Source organism: Caenorhabditis elegans, chromosome V, assembly GCF_000002985.6.
Source record: "Caenorhabditis elegans chromosome V".
Taxonomy (NCBI): Eukaryota; Metazoa; Nematoda; class Chromadorea; order Rhabditida; family Rhabditidae; genus Caenorhabditis; species Caenorhabditis elegans.
In genome coordinates, this window is record NC_003283.11 from 16931100 (window position 1) to 16946865 (window position 15766).

At 38.3% G+C, this 15766-nt stretch overlaps 1 protein-coding gene and 7 pseudogenes across 8 annotated transcripts; 5 read left to right on the forward strand and 3 right to left on the reverse strand.

Moving 5' to 3' along the window:
• The first annotated feature begins 906 nt into the window (after positions 1-906).
• On the forward strand, positions 907-2456 carry clec-237 (annotated as a pseudogene). The gene is made up of 6 exons: positions 907-1084; positions 1222-1301; positions 1760-1865; positions 2065-2260; positions 2309-2356; positions 2405-2456. Coding segments are annotated over exons 1-6 (660 nt in total).
• Positions 2457-2860: 404 nt separating this feature from the next.
• Positions 2861-3497, reverse strand: Y102A5C.43 (annotated as a pseudogene). The gene is made up of 2 exons: positions 3378-3497; positions 2861-3144 (listed from the first exon to the last, which is right to left on the reverse strand). Coding segments are annotated over exons 1-2 (404 nt in total).
• Positions 3498-5103: 1606 nt separating this feature from the next.
• Positions 5104-7385, forward strand: fbxa-110 (annotated as a pseudogene). The gene is made up of 5 exons: positions 5104-5144; positions 6187-6264; positions 6315-6617; positions 6956-7170; positions 7218-7385. Coding segments are annotated over exons 1-5 (805 nt in total).
• Positions 7386-7931: 546 nt separating this feature from the next.
• Positions 7932-8950, forward strand: fbxa-148 (F-box domain-containing protein; the record flags this gene model as incomplete). The annotated part of the gene is made up of 3 exons (NM_074880.2): positions 7932-7972; positions 8160-8545; positions 8853-8950. The coding sequence occupies 3 exons, from the start codon at positions 7932-7934 to the stop codon at positions 8948-8950; spliced, it is 525 nt and encodes a 174-aa protein (NP_507281.2).
• A 908-nt stretch (positions 8951-9858) lies between these two features.
• Positions 9859-10546, forward strand: fbxa-204 (annotated as a pseudogene). The gene is made up of 3 exons: positions 9859-10055; positions 10107-10190; positions 10237-10546. Coding segments are annotated over exons 1-3 (591 nt in total).
• A 1545-nt stretch (positions 10547-12091) lies between these two features.
• Y102A5C.11 lies at positions 12092-12737 on the forward strand (annotated as a pseudogene). The gene has a single exon. A coding segment is annotated over exon 1 (646 nt).
• Positions 12738-12802: 65 nt separating this feature from the next.
• Positions 12803-13044, reverse strand: Y102A5C.37 (annotated as a pseudogene). Its single transcript has one exon. A coding segment is annotated over exon 1 (242 nt).
• A 1515-nt stretch (positions 13045-14559) lies between these two features.
• fbxa-205 lies at positions 14560-15247 on the reverse strand (annotated as a pseudogene). The gene is made up of 3 exons: positions 15051-15247; positions 14916-14999; positions 14560-14869 (listed from the first exon to the last, which is right to left on the reverse strand). Coding segments are annotated over exons 1-3 (591 nt in total).
• Between the last annotated feature and the right edge of the window lie 519 nt (positions 15248-15766).

The following is a 15766-nucleotide window of genomic DNA, read 5'->3' on the forward strand; positions in this document are numbered from 1 at the left end:
ATTGTTCAATCAAAATTGTTACGAGAACTTCAGGTTTGAAATGTGGTAAGATAGGTATTACGATGAACTGCAGCTAGACACCTCCAATCAGACACATTCGCAGTAAATCTGTTTTCTCAATTCGGTTCAAAACAGATAGTTGATTTACGGAAAAGTTTTTATGTTCTTACTTTAGGTGATAAAGTAAGAAATAAATAGCAAAATACTTCCTCCTTAGCTGAATCAAATGATCAGAAAGAATTTCTTTGCTAAAGATCTTCATAGGCATCTTGTAAAGATAAAACTGGATTAAATAGGTATGGCGCAACAGACTGTCCCGAGAGAAAGCCAGCCGAAAATCGAAATACCCCTCACTTTTTTCCTGCCGCAAAGAATCTTCCTGTTCTTTTTGATTTTACATACTCAATGTTCCCACACAGCAAGTGACAAGTAGTTGATCTCCAGATCAATAGTTTTGACTCCAGCAACTTATGCTGTTCGGACTACACCGCTTTTTGTGAAACCTATCACCACTACACGCATTCGTTCATTCTATATAAGACTGTTAGAGCGCGAAACAAAGTAGAAAAAGAATAAGGGCCAAATGTTAGCCAAACACAGGATGCTCTATTACGGGTATGGGTCTCATCACACGGACACTGGGTTACTGTAACTTGTGTCACATTGTGGGTTGATTTTAAGTCAACTTTTTAGGTCTTCTTCGACTTTGAGATTCAAATTGTCAAGTGAAAATCCACAAATCATAAAACACTTCCTCCTTCACGCAATCAAATGATCATGTATGCACTTTTTGTTAGTGATCTTCATAGTTGTTTTGCAAGGATAAAACTGGATTTGATAAGCTAACGGAGGTGGTCTTGGCATCAAATCTCAAAATGTCAGTCACTTTTTATCCCGCCGTAGATGATGTTCCCTGCCATTCTAATTTTTCTTCTCCTACTTCCCACCCTTATCAATGCGTGTATCCCCACGCAACAAGTGGAAAGTAATTGATCCCTTAGATCTCATGCCCAGAAATTACGAGTTTCAGCAACCTCTTATGCTCCGACTACAACAGCTTTTGTGGCACCTACAACGACTACATGTAAGATTTTCAAAAGACTATTCACAAGGGTGGGCGGGGCTTGATATGATCAACTGTCCACGGCAAGCGACAATGGGTGATTGTTTCGGCATTGTCCTTTCTGGGAGAAATCCACGCAACGACAGGATCAAATTGAGATCATCCTATATGATTTGTGTCTGCCTTTTTGGACTTTTTGCGACCATTAGTTCTTGTATTCCAACTCAGCAAATTGAAAGTAAGTGGTAGAAAATTAATTTTACTGCCCTTTTTTCAGTCTAAATATGTACACTTACTTGTTAGATTTGAGAAAATTGCCAAAATGGCCGCTTTGCCGGAGAGTTTCAATTGTCGCGCACCACTGGTATAACCTATAACTTTTTTAGGATTTTGGAGTATCATTAACTTATCAAAATCCCGATTAAACGCTTCCAATTAAAATTTGTATCAACAATTGTCGAACGTTTTCAGCCACAACTACCACAACTACCACAACAACCACGACAACATCCACGACCACAACCACTCCCAGTTAGGTTCTACCCAATTTCATTCTTCAACTATTAAAATTTCCAGTTCCGTGTCCAACTGACTGGGAGCAATTCGAACGACCCAGTGGGACATGGTGCATCAGGGTGAGACGATTTTTCGGAAGAGAAACTAAAAACCGAGAGAGATTAACACAAAATAATTTAGGTGTTTGTTGGCAGTGGACCACGTTCAAATGCAGATTCCATGTGTTCTGCACAGGGAGCAGTCGTCAGTGGTATTCAAAATCAAGAGGAGATAGACTTCATAGTTGGTGAGTTCAGTGTTTGGCCAGAACAATATCTTTGGAAAGATCGTAGGCAGACATTGACCAGATCTTTGATCAGTTATTGATCGGGCAGTATAAGAAGTAGTCTTTCCAATCTCGGTCAAAGATCTGCCAAAAGTTAGAACAACTATCAGACATTACACAGTAGATTGATGAACAGTGTATTATCAATACTTGCTTCCAGGTTCCTGGATCTCTATGTATGGTTCAACCGGTTCCATGTGGGTTGGTGCTCAGAGAACTGCCGCATGTTGGACTTTACAAGGCCAGACCGCAGCCTGCTCAAAAACCACTTCTTTTGAATGGACAGACAACTCGGCGACCGGTACCGATGGTTATGTTTGGAATAGTGCAGTGGAGCCGAACAATGTAGGCGGAACGTAAGTTGTAAAGCTACAAACGTTTCGGACTGAAAACTCTTATTCCAGGGAACAATGTCTAGTTTTGACCTGGACAGGCCTGATGTCTGATCAAACGTAAGTTGGAGAACATTTTACACTTTTCAGTGAACATATTTTTTGCAGATGCGCTCGTACTGATTATGTTGGTTATGTGTGTGGAAAAGCGCCAATGTGAATACGCTGCGGGGAGATTTCGCTTCAAGTTGCTTCAATCTGATAGTGAGCTACCCACTAGGCTCGGTCCCTGGCGTCCAAAAACCTGATCCAACGAACACGAAGTCTGTTTTCGGCTTCAGTTCCAGGTCCATGACCCACCTATCCCCAAGCCTTTCTAAAAAAGACAATCCGATCAATAGGCCTGCCTATTGATTTTTTTGGTTTACATCACTTGAAGTAACTCGAAGCAAAATCCCCACAAGTTACCTTTAATAATAATAAAACATTTTGAATATGGTTTTTTATACAAATTGTTTTTGGCAGGGGTTCCTCTCAATACCCGTTTGCCAGCGAATCTCAGTGTTTTACGAGCCGATATGGAAAAGTGATTTCAAAAATATCATTCATTTCAACAATAAAAACCTTACAACACGACAATCTTTGACCTAGAAATAGTGGACAACTGTAAAACTTTCAATCTTTTGACCTCCGGTGTCTTCACAATCATACTCGACAAGACTTCTCGGTAAGGCCTGTGAAGAACCATCATGGCTATGGTTGAGATTAGTCCATGAATCGACGCAATAACCAGTAAACAATTTTTGGAAATTTTAATAGTTGAAGAATGAAATTGGGTAGAACCTAACTGGGAGTGGTTGTGGTCGTGGATGTTGTCGTGGTTGTTGTGGTAGTTGTGGTAGTTGTGGCTGAAAACGTTCGACAATTGTTGATACAAATTTTAATTGGAAGCGTTTAATCGGGATTTTGATAAGTTAATGATACTCCAAAATCCTAAAAAAGTTATAGGTTATACCAGTGGTGCGCGACAATTGAAACTCTCCGGCAAAGCGGCCATTTTGGCAATTTTCTCAAATCTAACAATTAAGTGTACATATTTAGACTGAAAAAAGGGCAGTAAAATTAATTTTCTACCACTTACTTTCAATTTGCTGAGTTGGAATACAAGAACTAATGGTCGCAAAAAGTCCAAAAAGGCAGACACAAATCATATAGGATGATCTCAATTTGATCCTGTCGTTGCGTGGATTTCTCCCAGAAAGGACAATGCCGAAACAATCACCCATTGTCGCTTGCCGTGGACAGTTGATCATATCAAGCCCCGCCCACCCTTGTGAATAGTCTTTTGAAAATCTTACATGTAGTCGTTGTAGGTGCCACAAAAGCTGTTGTAGTCGGAGCATAAGAGGTTGCTGAAACTCGTAATTTCTGGGCATGAGATCTAAGGGATCAATTACTTTCCACTTGTTGCGTGGGGATACACGCATTGATAAGGGTGGGAAGTAGGAGAAGAAAAATTAGAATGGCAGGGAACATCATCTACGGCGGGATAAAAAGTGACTGACATTTTGAGATTTGATGCCAAGACCACCTCCGTTAGCTTATCAAATCCAGTTTTATCCTTGCAAAACAACTATGAAGATCACTAACAAAAAGTGCATACATGATCATTTGATTGCGTGAAGGAGGAAGTGTTTTATGATTTGTGGATTTTCACTTGACAATTTGAATCTCAAAGTCGAAGAAGACCTAAAAAGTTGACTTAAAATCAACCCACAATGTGACACAAGTTACAGTAACCCAGTGTCCGTGTGATGAGACCCATACCCGTAATAGAGCATCCTGTGTTTGGCTAACATTTGGCCCTTATTCTTTTTCTACTTTGTTTCGCGCTCTAACAGTCTTATATAGAATGAACGAATGCGTGTAGTGGTGATAGGTTTCACAAAAAGCGGTGTAGTCCGAACAGCATAAGTTGCTGGAGTCAAAACTATTGATCTGGAGATCAACTACTTGTCACTTGCTGTGTGGGAACATTGAGTATGTAAAATCAAAAAGAACAGGAAGATTCTTTGCGGCAGGAAAAAAGTGAGGGGTATTTCGATTTTCGGCTGGCTTTCTCTCGGGACAGTCTGTTGCGCCATACCTATTTAATCCAGTTTTATCTTTACAAGATGCCTATGAAGATCTTTAGCAAAGAAATTCTTTCTGATCATTTGATTCAGCTAAGGAGGAAGTATTTTGCTATTTATTTCTTACTTTATCACCTAAAGTAAGAACATAAAAACTTTTCCGTAAATCAACTATCTGTTTTGAACCGAATTGAGAAAACAGATTTACTGCGAATGTGTCTGATTGGAGGTGTCTAGCTGCAGTTCATCGTAATACCTATCTTACCACATTTCAAACCTGAAGTTCTCGTAACAATTTTGATTGAACAATGCGGTGTGGGTATTCGGGAAACATTTAAGAACCCTATGATCTTTCTTTTAGATACTGGGACAATCAATTGCGCCATACATATCACATCCAGTTACATCCTTGCGAAATGATTTTGAAGATCTCAACCTCCACTGGCGTGCAAACCGATCGATCATTTCGAAACCGTAAAGAAAACAAACATCCTTGAGTGTTTAAAAGTCTTGTCTGTGTATTTTATTGAGTTACACCGAACTTTTCTCTTGCTCAGCTTATCTTATCCTTTTTCTTTTCAAATAGTTGCAGGCTCCTTTTTAAATTTACTGACCATATCTTACAATAAAAGTTATTTTCCTTCAGTTTACTTTTAATTTGTCTTTCTCAACTATCATAATATTCCTTATTATTTTTCCAGAAAGTTACGGCTCTTCATCTAATTTCCCAAAAAAATGACCGAAAACCTGACGAAACAGTTGAATTCTTGCAAGATGTTAGTTTTTCAACAGAAATATTGTTATGTATTCGAGGCCGAACAAGGAGGCGAAGACGAGTAGTTTATTATTACATAACTAAGGAATAAATAGAAAGTTAGTATACATGGATAATGAGTTCACGTTACACGATCTTCTTATCCACGTCGAGGGTTAGGTACACGTAGATACCCAACATCTCCCCTCTTCAATGACAAACGAGAGCTTTGGTGAGGAGCCATCCACGAATGTCTTCTGAGGTTCTCACGGACCACCCTCCAGTGTGACCGTCGATATTGCCAATCCTTTGCACACGGTACTTCGGTGTTCACATCCTCCAATTGCGGGTTCCAAGTTAGCCACACTTCCCGTACCAATCGAAATTTTCTTGATGTCCATCCAACCTTCACCAACAGACTAAAAAACGTTGCTGTCTGAATATTAGACCCAACCTTGAATCATCCATCACTGATTCCGCCTGTTCCACCATCAACCTGTTGTATCCCAGTTCCTGATTGTGGATCATGTTATGACCAATAACAATTTGTGCAATCGTCCAATGACTGAGCATTTGAAACGCATAGGTGGCCTTCACTCGCATCTTCAGAAGATTTGAGCAATGATTCCTTCTTCTTTTCGACTTCAATCCAGAAGCCGCTCCTGTCCACCTTGACTGCAACTGCAGAGAGCACGGCAGGTGCCTCTTTCCCAAAGCTGACCTGATCCACCTCAGAGGTCTTTTCTTCCCAGTAGACATGTGTAGATCAAACAATACCTCAGAGGTCTTTTCTTCTAAGTAGACATGTGCATGAAGCCAGTGGTGCAGTGAGCCCGAAAGATCCTGATCGCCTCATCTCATCCTGATCGCCAATGTTATGTATTCGAGGCCGAACAAGGAGGCGAAGACGAGTAGTTTATTATTACATAACTAAGGAATAAATAGAAAGTTAGTATACATGGATAATGAGTTCACGTTACACGATCTTCTTATCCACGTCGAGGGTTAGGTACACGTAGATACCCAACAAATATTATTTATTTCAAAAAACTTATGTTTTTCAGCGCCCACGCTCCCTCGCTATCTGGTATGCCATTGGATATTATCAACAGGATTCTTGACAAGTTGGATCCAATCTTGCGGTATACTTTTTTTTTTGTTAATCCACCTAATCTGAACTATTTTCCAACAGATTTTCTCTCCGGAGAGTGTGTCGGAATCTGAGAAACGTCATTGATAACAGAGACCCGGAAATTGAGCAAGTACATGTTCTTTTCCAGTCAAACCAAAGTGTTCTTACTATCAACTCAACATTTGAGTTTGACTACAATCTGTATGCTATACTGGATGATTTGGCAAGTTTGTGGAAGAACCCGAAACTTCAGTTGAAATCATTTTATGCCTCAACATCAGGAAAACATCAGGAAACTGTAGTGGATTCGTTTGAGGAAATTGCTAGACTAGATTATCAGATTCACTGCAAACATTTTGGAATGTATCTATTTGAATTTGACGATGTGTTTAGGGCTGGCAGCAGGTCGACACGCTTTTTTGGGTCGACAAAAAAAAGTGTCGCGGGTCGACACGCGACACGCTCTGAGCGTGTCGGCGTGTCGCGTGTCAACACGAAATGGGTCGCGGGTCGACACGCGACACATATTTGCAGTAGGATCGGCACTAGGCTACAACGCGAAAGCGTGTCGCGTGTCGACCCGCGACTCATTTCGTGCCGACACGCGACCCATCGAGCGTGTCGCGTGTCGACCCATTTCGACCCATTTCCAGCCCTAGATGTGTTAACTTTCTTGCCCCTTTTCAAACCTGGAATTCTAGAAGAGATTGTCATAACTACGTTCGAGCCAATAGAAAACGATGAAGCATTTGATATAATTGAAACAGAACAATGGAAACAAGCAAAATCAATTACTTTGCATTCGGTGAACACATTGAGTTACTTCACTTTTCCCATTGAACACCTTTTTCATCTGTGCAAATTCTCTGTTCCATTGGTAGAATTAAAAATTTCTGATGCAGTTAAAATCAGAGATGTGAGTTTAAAAACTTATGCTCTAAAAGCTAATCGAATTTTTTTCAGGTTCTCCTGAAATCCGTACATTTTGAAGCTGGTCAAATCAATGTAAAAAACAAAATCCAGGATGATGTTTTGAGAGTTTTCAACCCAGAATTCAACGATAATATTTTTCGCTATGACAATTTTGAACTCACTTTTAAGTTAAATTCGTTGAACGTTAAAAAGATTTAAAGAAATCTTTACTATTCTGATTGATTTTTTCAAATGAAAATTAACAATTTGTTGAAAAATATGCCATTTCAATTTCAGAAGTACACAGTTATTTTCTGTAAAGCGTGAAAAAATGGCATCTTACAAGAATACAACTGATTCATTAGGTTGGTCATTTTGGTCTGATCAGTCGTTCTCTGAAAAATATTGAGAGATAATGAGAGAAACACTGAGTAAATATGATACACAGACAATCCCTTGAAAAATAGCTCATAGGTGTTTGTTAAACAATGAACATTTTTAAAGTGGGTGGAGCTTGTTAGGTTTTGTTGCTAATAGTAAATTGAAATTGCTTTTATTTTTTCTAATTTAAACTTTCAAAAGGTTCACTTTTTTCTAGAAGTCTCTAAATCTAATTTTTCTTTTTGACACGTTCCTGAACTTTCTTCATAGAAGTTTCAAGAATGTTCCAGAGCAAGGTTTCTGATATGATATTTTGCTCACTTGTGCGTGCTCTTCGTTTATCAAGTGTGACAATATTCTCTGTTAGTTTTCAGAACCCGAAAAATGACCGACAACCTGCTGAATCAGTTGGAATCTTGCAAAATGTTAGTTTTTTTTTCAAATATTTTTTACCCGAAACGCAGAGAAAGCAACATCATAAACATATCTATGTAGATCAAAAAAATTCCATGCCAATTTCTAAAACCAGCAAGATTGTTGACAAAATGGATTTCAAAAATAAGTAATATAACCTCAGTTTTTGTCATTTGAATCAAGATAACAAATTTTCAGATGTATTCTCCGCGGCGTGTGTAAGAAACTGAAAAACTTTATCGATAACAAAGATCCAGGTTTTAAAATCGTTAAAATAACTGTCCATCAAAACAGTAGCGATATGTTTATGGACAGAGAAGGTGGGTATACCTTCGTAAATGATCTACCTCATGGCATTGTTGGTAGAGCGCGGCGTATGTGCAAATCGAAGAAAAATACTCATTTGGATTCACTCCTGGGGTGTTTATCAGTGTTGATGAAGAATTCGGAACTTCAGTTGGATTCATTGGATATCATAGTTTACCACAATCATAACACAATAGTTAAGTGGTTCGAAGAACTAGTCCAATCGAAAAATCAGACTCACTGCAAACATGTCCAACTGGTGGCACCTGGAGTTCAGCGTATGTTATCTTTCTTGTCCCATTTCAAACCTGAATTTCTCGAAACAATCATTATTGCACAAAATGGAGTGGAGAATTCGGGAGAAATTTGTAAATTCATTGATATAGTTGAATCGGAACAATGGAAACGAGCGAAATCGATTTATGTCTATTCAATAATCTCCTCCAATTTTCCAATTGAAAACCTCTTCCATCTGACCGTTTTCTGTGTTCCGTTGGGAGAATTGGCAGTTTCTGATGCAATTAAAATTAGAGATGTGAATTTAAGTACTTTTAATATTTAAATTAATCTAAGACTTGTTTCCAGATTCTTCTGAAGTCCGCTCATTTCGAATATGGCCAAATCGATGTGAAGGAAAACATTCCGCAGGAGGTTGTGAGAGTTTTTGTTCCAGAATTCAATGATGAAATCCCTCGCTATCGTTCTCGTGGGCTTGAATTCAAAGTCGATCAATTTCAACTCACATTCAGCTTTAACTCGGTGATAATCAAAAAGACTTGAAGAAACCTTTTTATTTTCGATTGTGATTGTTGTTCTCTTTTCAATTGGAAATGAAAATTTTTTTGAAAATACCGTTTTTTAATTCGGTCTCGATACCGTCACCAATATGGCGAGTCAAATAGTTGAAGAACACCTTGTTGCAGTAGGTGTGTTCGTCATTGAATAGATATTGTGAAAGATCCACTTGGTACACTTGGTGACAGGTTGTCCCATAATATATGTATCAGCACACTCTTCCGTAAAAAATCAGTTGAGAAGTCTGAGTCTAGACGCGTCTGCAAAATTCCCGCAATTCTCGGGCATCAAACCGATATGGGGCATTCTGACAACACGTGTACGTTTAGATACAAAATGCAGAATGACAGTTAATTGTGGGAAGATGACCTCATTTCGGAACGATCTATATGTGCAAACTAATCCAGCCAGATGTTCAGAAATTTTCCAAACAAAACTACAGCGGAAGTAACTGAAAAATGCATTCCACTACAAACTTTCTGTTTTTTTTTCAAAATTATTTCTCATTTTATTGTTGAATTTAACCGTTTTTTTGTATTTTTCAAACTTTGTTTAGAGTACGGTAGTTCGTAAATTCCGCAGTGTGTTTGCGGACCGCACCCTCTATTTTACGATCATTGTTTTATTGTTTATTTCGAAACGTTTTCAATCTAATTTTCGATTAATTTCTGTTCTAATATGAAAAATGTCGTTATACTTCCAATTTTTAAATTACTGCGGTTTATTTTTTAAGCTTAATTACTACTTTTTCTATTAAAAACGGCATTATTGTTTTATTTTCAGGTAAAATATCAAAATGTCGGCCGCTTTATGCGAAAATGAGCTATCCATCCGAACATGCATTTTGTATGAGGCCTTGGACGATATACCAATTGAGGAATCCTACAAAAACTTCTGCAGAAAAGTTGGAAAAGACGCCATGACACTTTATGATTTCGATTATTGGTTTTATCGATTTCACAACGGAAATCATGATTTGCATCATGACAGAAGGTATTACAGGGTGTTTTGAAAAATAAATATTAACTAATTTAGTTTTTTCAGCAAGGATTCGAAACAATTGACGCTCTCCGACATGCCGATTGGCATAATGCCCGAAATTTTAAGCAACGTGGATCCGATTGATAGGTATGTTTTTGGTGAAATAAACCTCTATTTAAAAATTAAAATTCAGATTGGTTCTTCAAAAAGTGTCTAAAGGCCTTCGCCAAGTGGTTAAGGACATGAAGTGGGAATTCGATACTTTGTCATTTATCAAAGATAACAGTTTACTTTATATTCATTTTCCTTCCAGTGGAACTGTGTATTATTCAAAAGAAAACGGAGGTAGTGTCACGCATTGGACAAGATCTGGCGATGGTAAACCAAGTCAAATCAGGAGAACATTTGTTGAAGGATGCAACTCAGACAAACACGTTTCGAAGCTAATTAGCGCTAAAGCGATGCTAATGTTAAAAATAGATGTTATAAGTTGCCCCACCTAGCTATGCTTTTTTCTAAGTAGCGTCGCTTCCTTTCTAATTAGCGTCGCTTTCGTTCTAGTTAGCAGCGCCCCTCCGCTAATTAGCAGCGCAACGATTCTAATTAGCGTCGCTTTCGTTCTAATTAGCGTCGCCCCTCCACTAATTAGCAACGCAGCCGCGCTAATTAGCACAGCACCAGCGCTAATTAGCATCGCTTATTTCTAATTAGCCTCGCTTTTTTCAAAAAAATATTTTCATCTCGAAACCAAAAATGGTTATTCAAGCCAGACTCCTGGCCTCTTCCTGGACCCTCACCGGTCACGTTTTTTTTGACAGGTAGTACCCTGTTGAATTCTGGGTCACCGCCTGAGCCCCTTACGTGGTTTTCCCGAGACCTGTCCCTCCACTGAAACTTTTCTGCCACCATCCGGAGTCGAACCCTTGACCTCGCGCTTCTTGATCTGAACTTCTACCTGTTGAGCTAACCACGCGTGCGCGTGGCGAGTATCGAGGCAAATTAAGTAGCGACCAGGATAGGAAAGTTCACGAGGCCTATATCCGCGAGAAATAAAGTGACATTCTCAAAATTCGAAAATGACAAATTTTGAACTTTTTCTGCGATGTCTGATAGACGTGCGACAGTGTAATTTCTCGAGACATTTTATTCTGTGTCTTTAAATAATTGAACATGTTTGCGAATTTTTCAGTTAAAGCATAGTTTTTTAATGAAATAATGTATGACGAACAGAGGGCAGGGTCAAATTGTACTCTGATAAAAGGCTTACTACCGTATTCCTGACACTCTGCGACTGCATACACTATTAGAGACTGCAGTAAACTGCAGTACTACTGGGAATTGTAGTACTACATACCAGATGTGCCTTTCTGATGACTGCTTTTTTAATCATGACAATAGGGCCTGTCTGTTTTTGTCAGTTTCAGGTCACTACAGGCCACCTACCCAGTTTACTACGGAAAATAAAATCCAAATTTTCGACTTTATTACCCTGATCTACAAAAGTTAAGATACAACTAAAAGCCTAAGCTACAACTGACAACTGAAAAGGAAACTTCTTAAATCTTTTCTGTAAAAGAAATTATAATTATAAAATTATTTTTCATAATTTCTGAAAAATGTGTCAACATTTTTTCATTTGAGTATCACCACTTATCAGATGGTTAGTTTTAATATTGGAGGTTACTGCTGAAATTAGCATGGAGGCGATGCTAATTAGATCTAATTAGCATCGCCTCATCGCTAATTAGCAGCGCTTATTTCTAATTAGCAGAGGGTGGTAGCGCGGGTCTAATTAGCGTCGCATCTGCGCTAATTAGCAATGCGTATTTCTAATTAGCATTGGTGGTAGTGCGTTTCTAATTAGCATCGTCTCATCACTAATTAGCAGCGCTTATTTTCTAATTAGTAGCGCATTTCTAATTAGCATCGCCTCTTTTCGTTTTAGAAATGCTTGTTTTAAATTTAGCAGTGCTTATTTCTAATTAGCTTGAAAACGTGTTTGTCTGAGCAATGAAAGGGAGTTATTCCACAACGATTGCAAGACATTGATGGAAAACAAAAACGTTGTTTTAAAAACGTTTGATTTTTCAATGTGGCACAATGATGGAACGACTTGTGAAAAATATCTGAAAAGTGCCATCGAAATCATCAAATCGTCGAAAAAATTTACCACCACAAGCCTAAGCATTGGTGTATGGAGTTTTCACGAAATTTCTCAGATCTTGACGCTGATTCAGCCAGAATCGCTCGAGTGCCTGGATTTGCAAATCAAAAATGGATCGATTGGCTATGAACACGTTGTGAATACGGATCAATGGAAAATGGCCAAGTATTTCGAGTCGAAGGAAGAAACCTCTATTCCAATCGAACATTTGCTTCATTTCACTACTTTTACCGTGCGATTGACGGAATTCACTGTGGAAGATGCCAGGAAAATTCGTGATGTGAGATTTTTCCCTAAATGTTCAATTAAATAAGACAAAAATTTTCAGATGCTTGACACCTCTGAGAGTATTTCACTCGGATTTTGAACTCGGCGGTGACGAGAATGAAAATGAAGAATTCTACTACACAAACCCGAATGACACGGAGTTCAGAATCGAATTCAGTTCTTCATGGGGTGGAAAAGTTGTGACCATTGAATATATAGACTCTGATGATTCGGATGATTCGGATGACTCGGATGACTTATAATTTATTTGAATTTTTAAAGAAATTTTACATTCTTTCATTGTTAATTTTTAATTTTAATAAATTCCACGAAAAAAATATCAAGTTCTGGCTGAATCAGCGTCAAGATCTGAGAAATTTCGTGAAAACTCCATACACCAATGCTTAGGCTTGTGGTGGTAAATTTTTTCGACGATTTGATGATTTCGATGGCACTTTTCAGATATTTTTCACAAGTCGTTCCATCATTGTGCCACATTGAAAAATCAAACGTTTTTAAAACAACGTTTTTGTTTTCCATCAATGTCTTGCAATCGTTGTGGAATAACTCCCTTTCATTGCTCAGACAAACACGTTTTCAAGCTAATTAGAAATAAGCACTGCTAAATTTAAAACAAGCATTTCTAAAACGAAAAGAGGCGATGCTAATTAGAAATGCGCTACTAATTAGAAAATAAGCGCTGCTAATTAGTGATGAGGCAATGCTAATTAGAAACGCACTACCACCAATGCTAATTAGAAATACGCATTGCTAATTAGCGCAGATGCGACGCTAATTAGACCCGCGCTACCACCCTCTGCTAATTAGAAATAAGCGCTGCTAATTAGCGATGAGGCGATGCTAATTAGATCTAATTAGCATCGCCTCCATGCTAATTTCAGCAGTAACCTCCAATATTAAAACTAACCATCTGATAAGTGGTGATACTCAAATGAAAAAATGTTGACACATTTTTCAGAAATTATGAAAAATAATTTTATAATTATAATTTCTTTTACAGAAAAGATTTAAGAAGTTTCCTTTTCAGTTGTCAGTTGTAGCTTAGGCTTTTAGTTGTATCTTAACTTTTGTAGATCAGGGTAATAAAGTCGAAAATTTGGATTTTATTTTCCGTAGTAAACTGGGTAGGTGGCCTGTAGTGACCTGAAACTGACAAAAACAGACAGGCCCTATTGTCATGATTAAAAAAGCAGTCATCAGAAAGGCACATCTGGTATGTAGTACTACAATTCCCAGTAGTACTGCAGTTTACTGCAGTCTCTAATAGTGTATGCAGTCGCAGAGTGTCAGGAATACGGTAGTAAGCCTTTTATCAGAGTACAATTTGACCCTGCCCTCTGTTCGTCATACATTATTTCATTAAAAAACTATGCTTTAACTGAAAAATTCGCAAACATGTTCAATTATTTAAAGACACAGAATAAAATGTCTCGAGAAATTACACTGTCGCACGTCTATCAGACATCGCAGAAAAAGTTCAAAATTTGTCATTTTCGAATTTTGAGAATGTCACTTTATTTCTCGCGGATATAGGCCTCGTGAACTTTCCTATCCTGGTCGCTACTTAATTTGCCTCGATACTCGCCACGCGCACGCGTGGTTAGCTCAACAGGTAGAAGTTCAGATCAAGAAGCGCGAGGTCAAGGGTTCGACTCCGGATGGTGGCAGAAAAGTTTCAGTGGAGGGACAGGTCTCGGGAAAACCACGTAAGGGGCTCAGGCGGTGACCCAGAATTCAACAGGGTACTACCTGTCAAAAAAAACGTGACCGGTGAGGGTCCAGGAAGAGGCCAGGAGTCTGGCTTGAATAACCATTTTTGGTTTCGAGATGAAAATATTTTTTTGAAAAAAGCGAGGCTAATTAGAAATAAGCGATGCTAATTAGCGCTGGTGCTGTGCTAATTAGCGCGGCTGCGTTGCTAATTAGTGGAGGGGCGACGCTAATTAGAACGAAAGCGACGCTAATTAGAATCGTTGCGCTGCTAATTAGCGGAGGGGCGCTGCTAACTAGAACGAAAGCGACGCTAATTAGAAAGGAAGCGACGCTACTTAGAAAAAAGCATAGCTAGGTGGGGCAACTTATAACATCTATTTTTAACATTAGCATCGCTTTAGCGCTAATTAGCTTCGAAACGTGTTTGTCTGAGTTGCATCCTTCAACAAATGTTCTCCTGATTTGACTTGGTTTACCATCGCCAGATCTTGTCCAATGCGTGACACTACCTCCGTTTTCTTTTGAATAATACACAGTTCCACTGGAAGGAAAATGAATATAAAGTAAACTGTTATCTTTGATAAATGACAAAGTATCGAATTCCCACTTCATGTCCTTAACCACTTGGCGAAGGCCTTTAGACACTTTTTGAAGAACCAATCTGAATTTTAATTTTTAAATAGAGGTTTATTTCACCAAAAACATACCTATCAATCGGATCCACGTTGCTTAAAATTTCGGGCATTATGCCAATCGGCATGTCGGAGAGCGTCAATTGTTTCGAATCCTTGCTGAAAAAACTAAATTAGTTAATATTTATTTTTCAAAACACCCTGTAATACCTTCTGTCATGATGCAAATCATGATTTCCGTTGTGAAATCGATAAAACCAATAATCGAAATCATAAAGTGTCATGGCGTCTTTTCCAACTTTTCTGCAGAAGTTTTTGTAGGATTCCTCAATTGGTATATCGTCCAAGGCCTCATACAAAATGCATGTTCGGATGGATAGCTCATTTTCGCATAAAGCGGCCGACATTTTGATATTTTACCTGAAAATAAAACAATAATGCCGTTTTTAATAGAAAAAGTAGTAATTAAGCTTAAAAAATAAACCGCAGTAATTTAAAAATTGGAAGTATAACGACATTTTTCATATTAGAACAGAAATTAATCGAAAATTAGATTGAAAACGTTTCGAAATAAACAATAAAACAATGATCGTAAAATAGAGGGTGCGGTCCGCAAACACACTGCGGAATTTACGAACTACCGTACTCTAAACAAAGTTTGAAAAATACAAAAAAACGGTTAAATTCAACAATAAAATGAGAAATAATTTTGAAAAAAAAACAGAAAGTTTGTAGTGGAATGCATTTTTCAGTTACTTCCGCTGTAGTTTTGTTTGGAAAATTTCTGAACATCTGGCTGGATTAGTTTGCACATATAGATCGTTCCGAAATGAGGTCATCTTCCCACAATTAACTGTCATTCTGCATTTTGTATCTAAACGTACACGTGTTGTCAGAATGCCCCATATCGGTTTGATGCCCGAGAA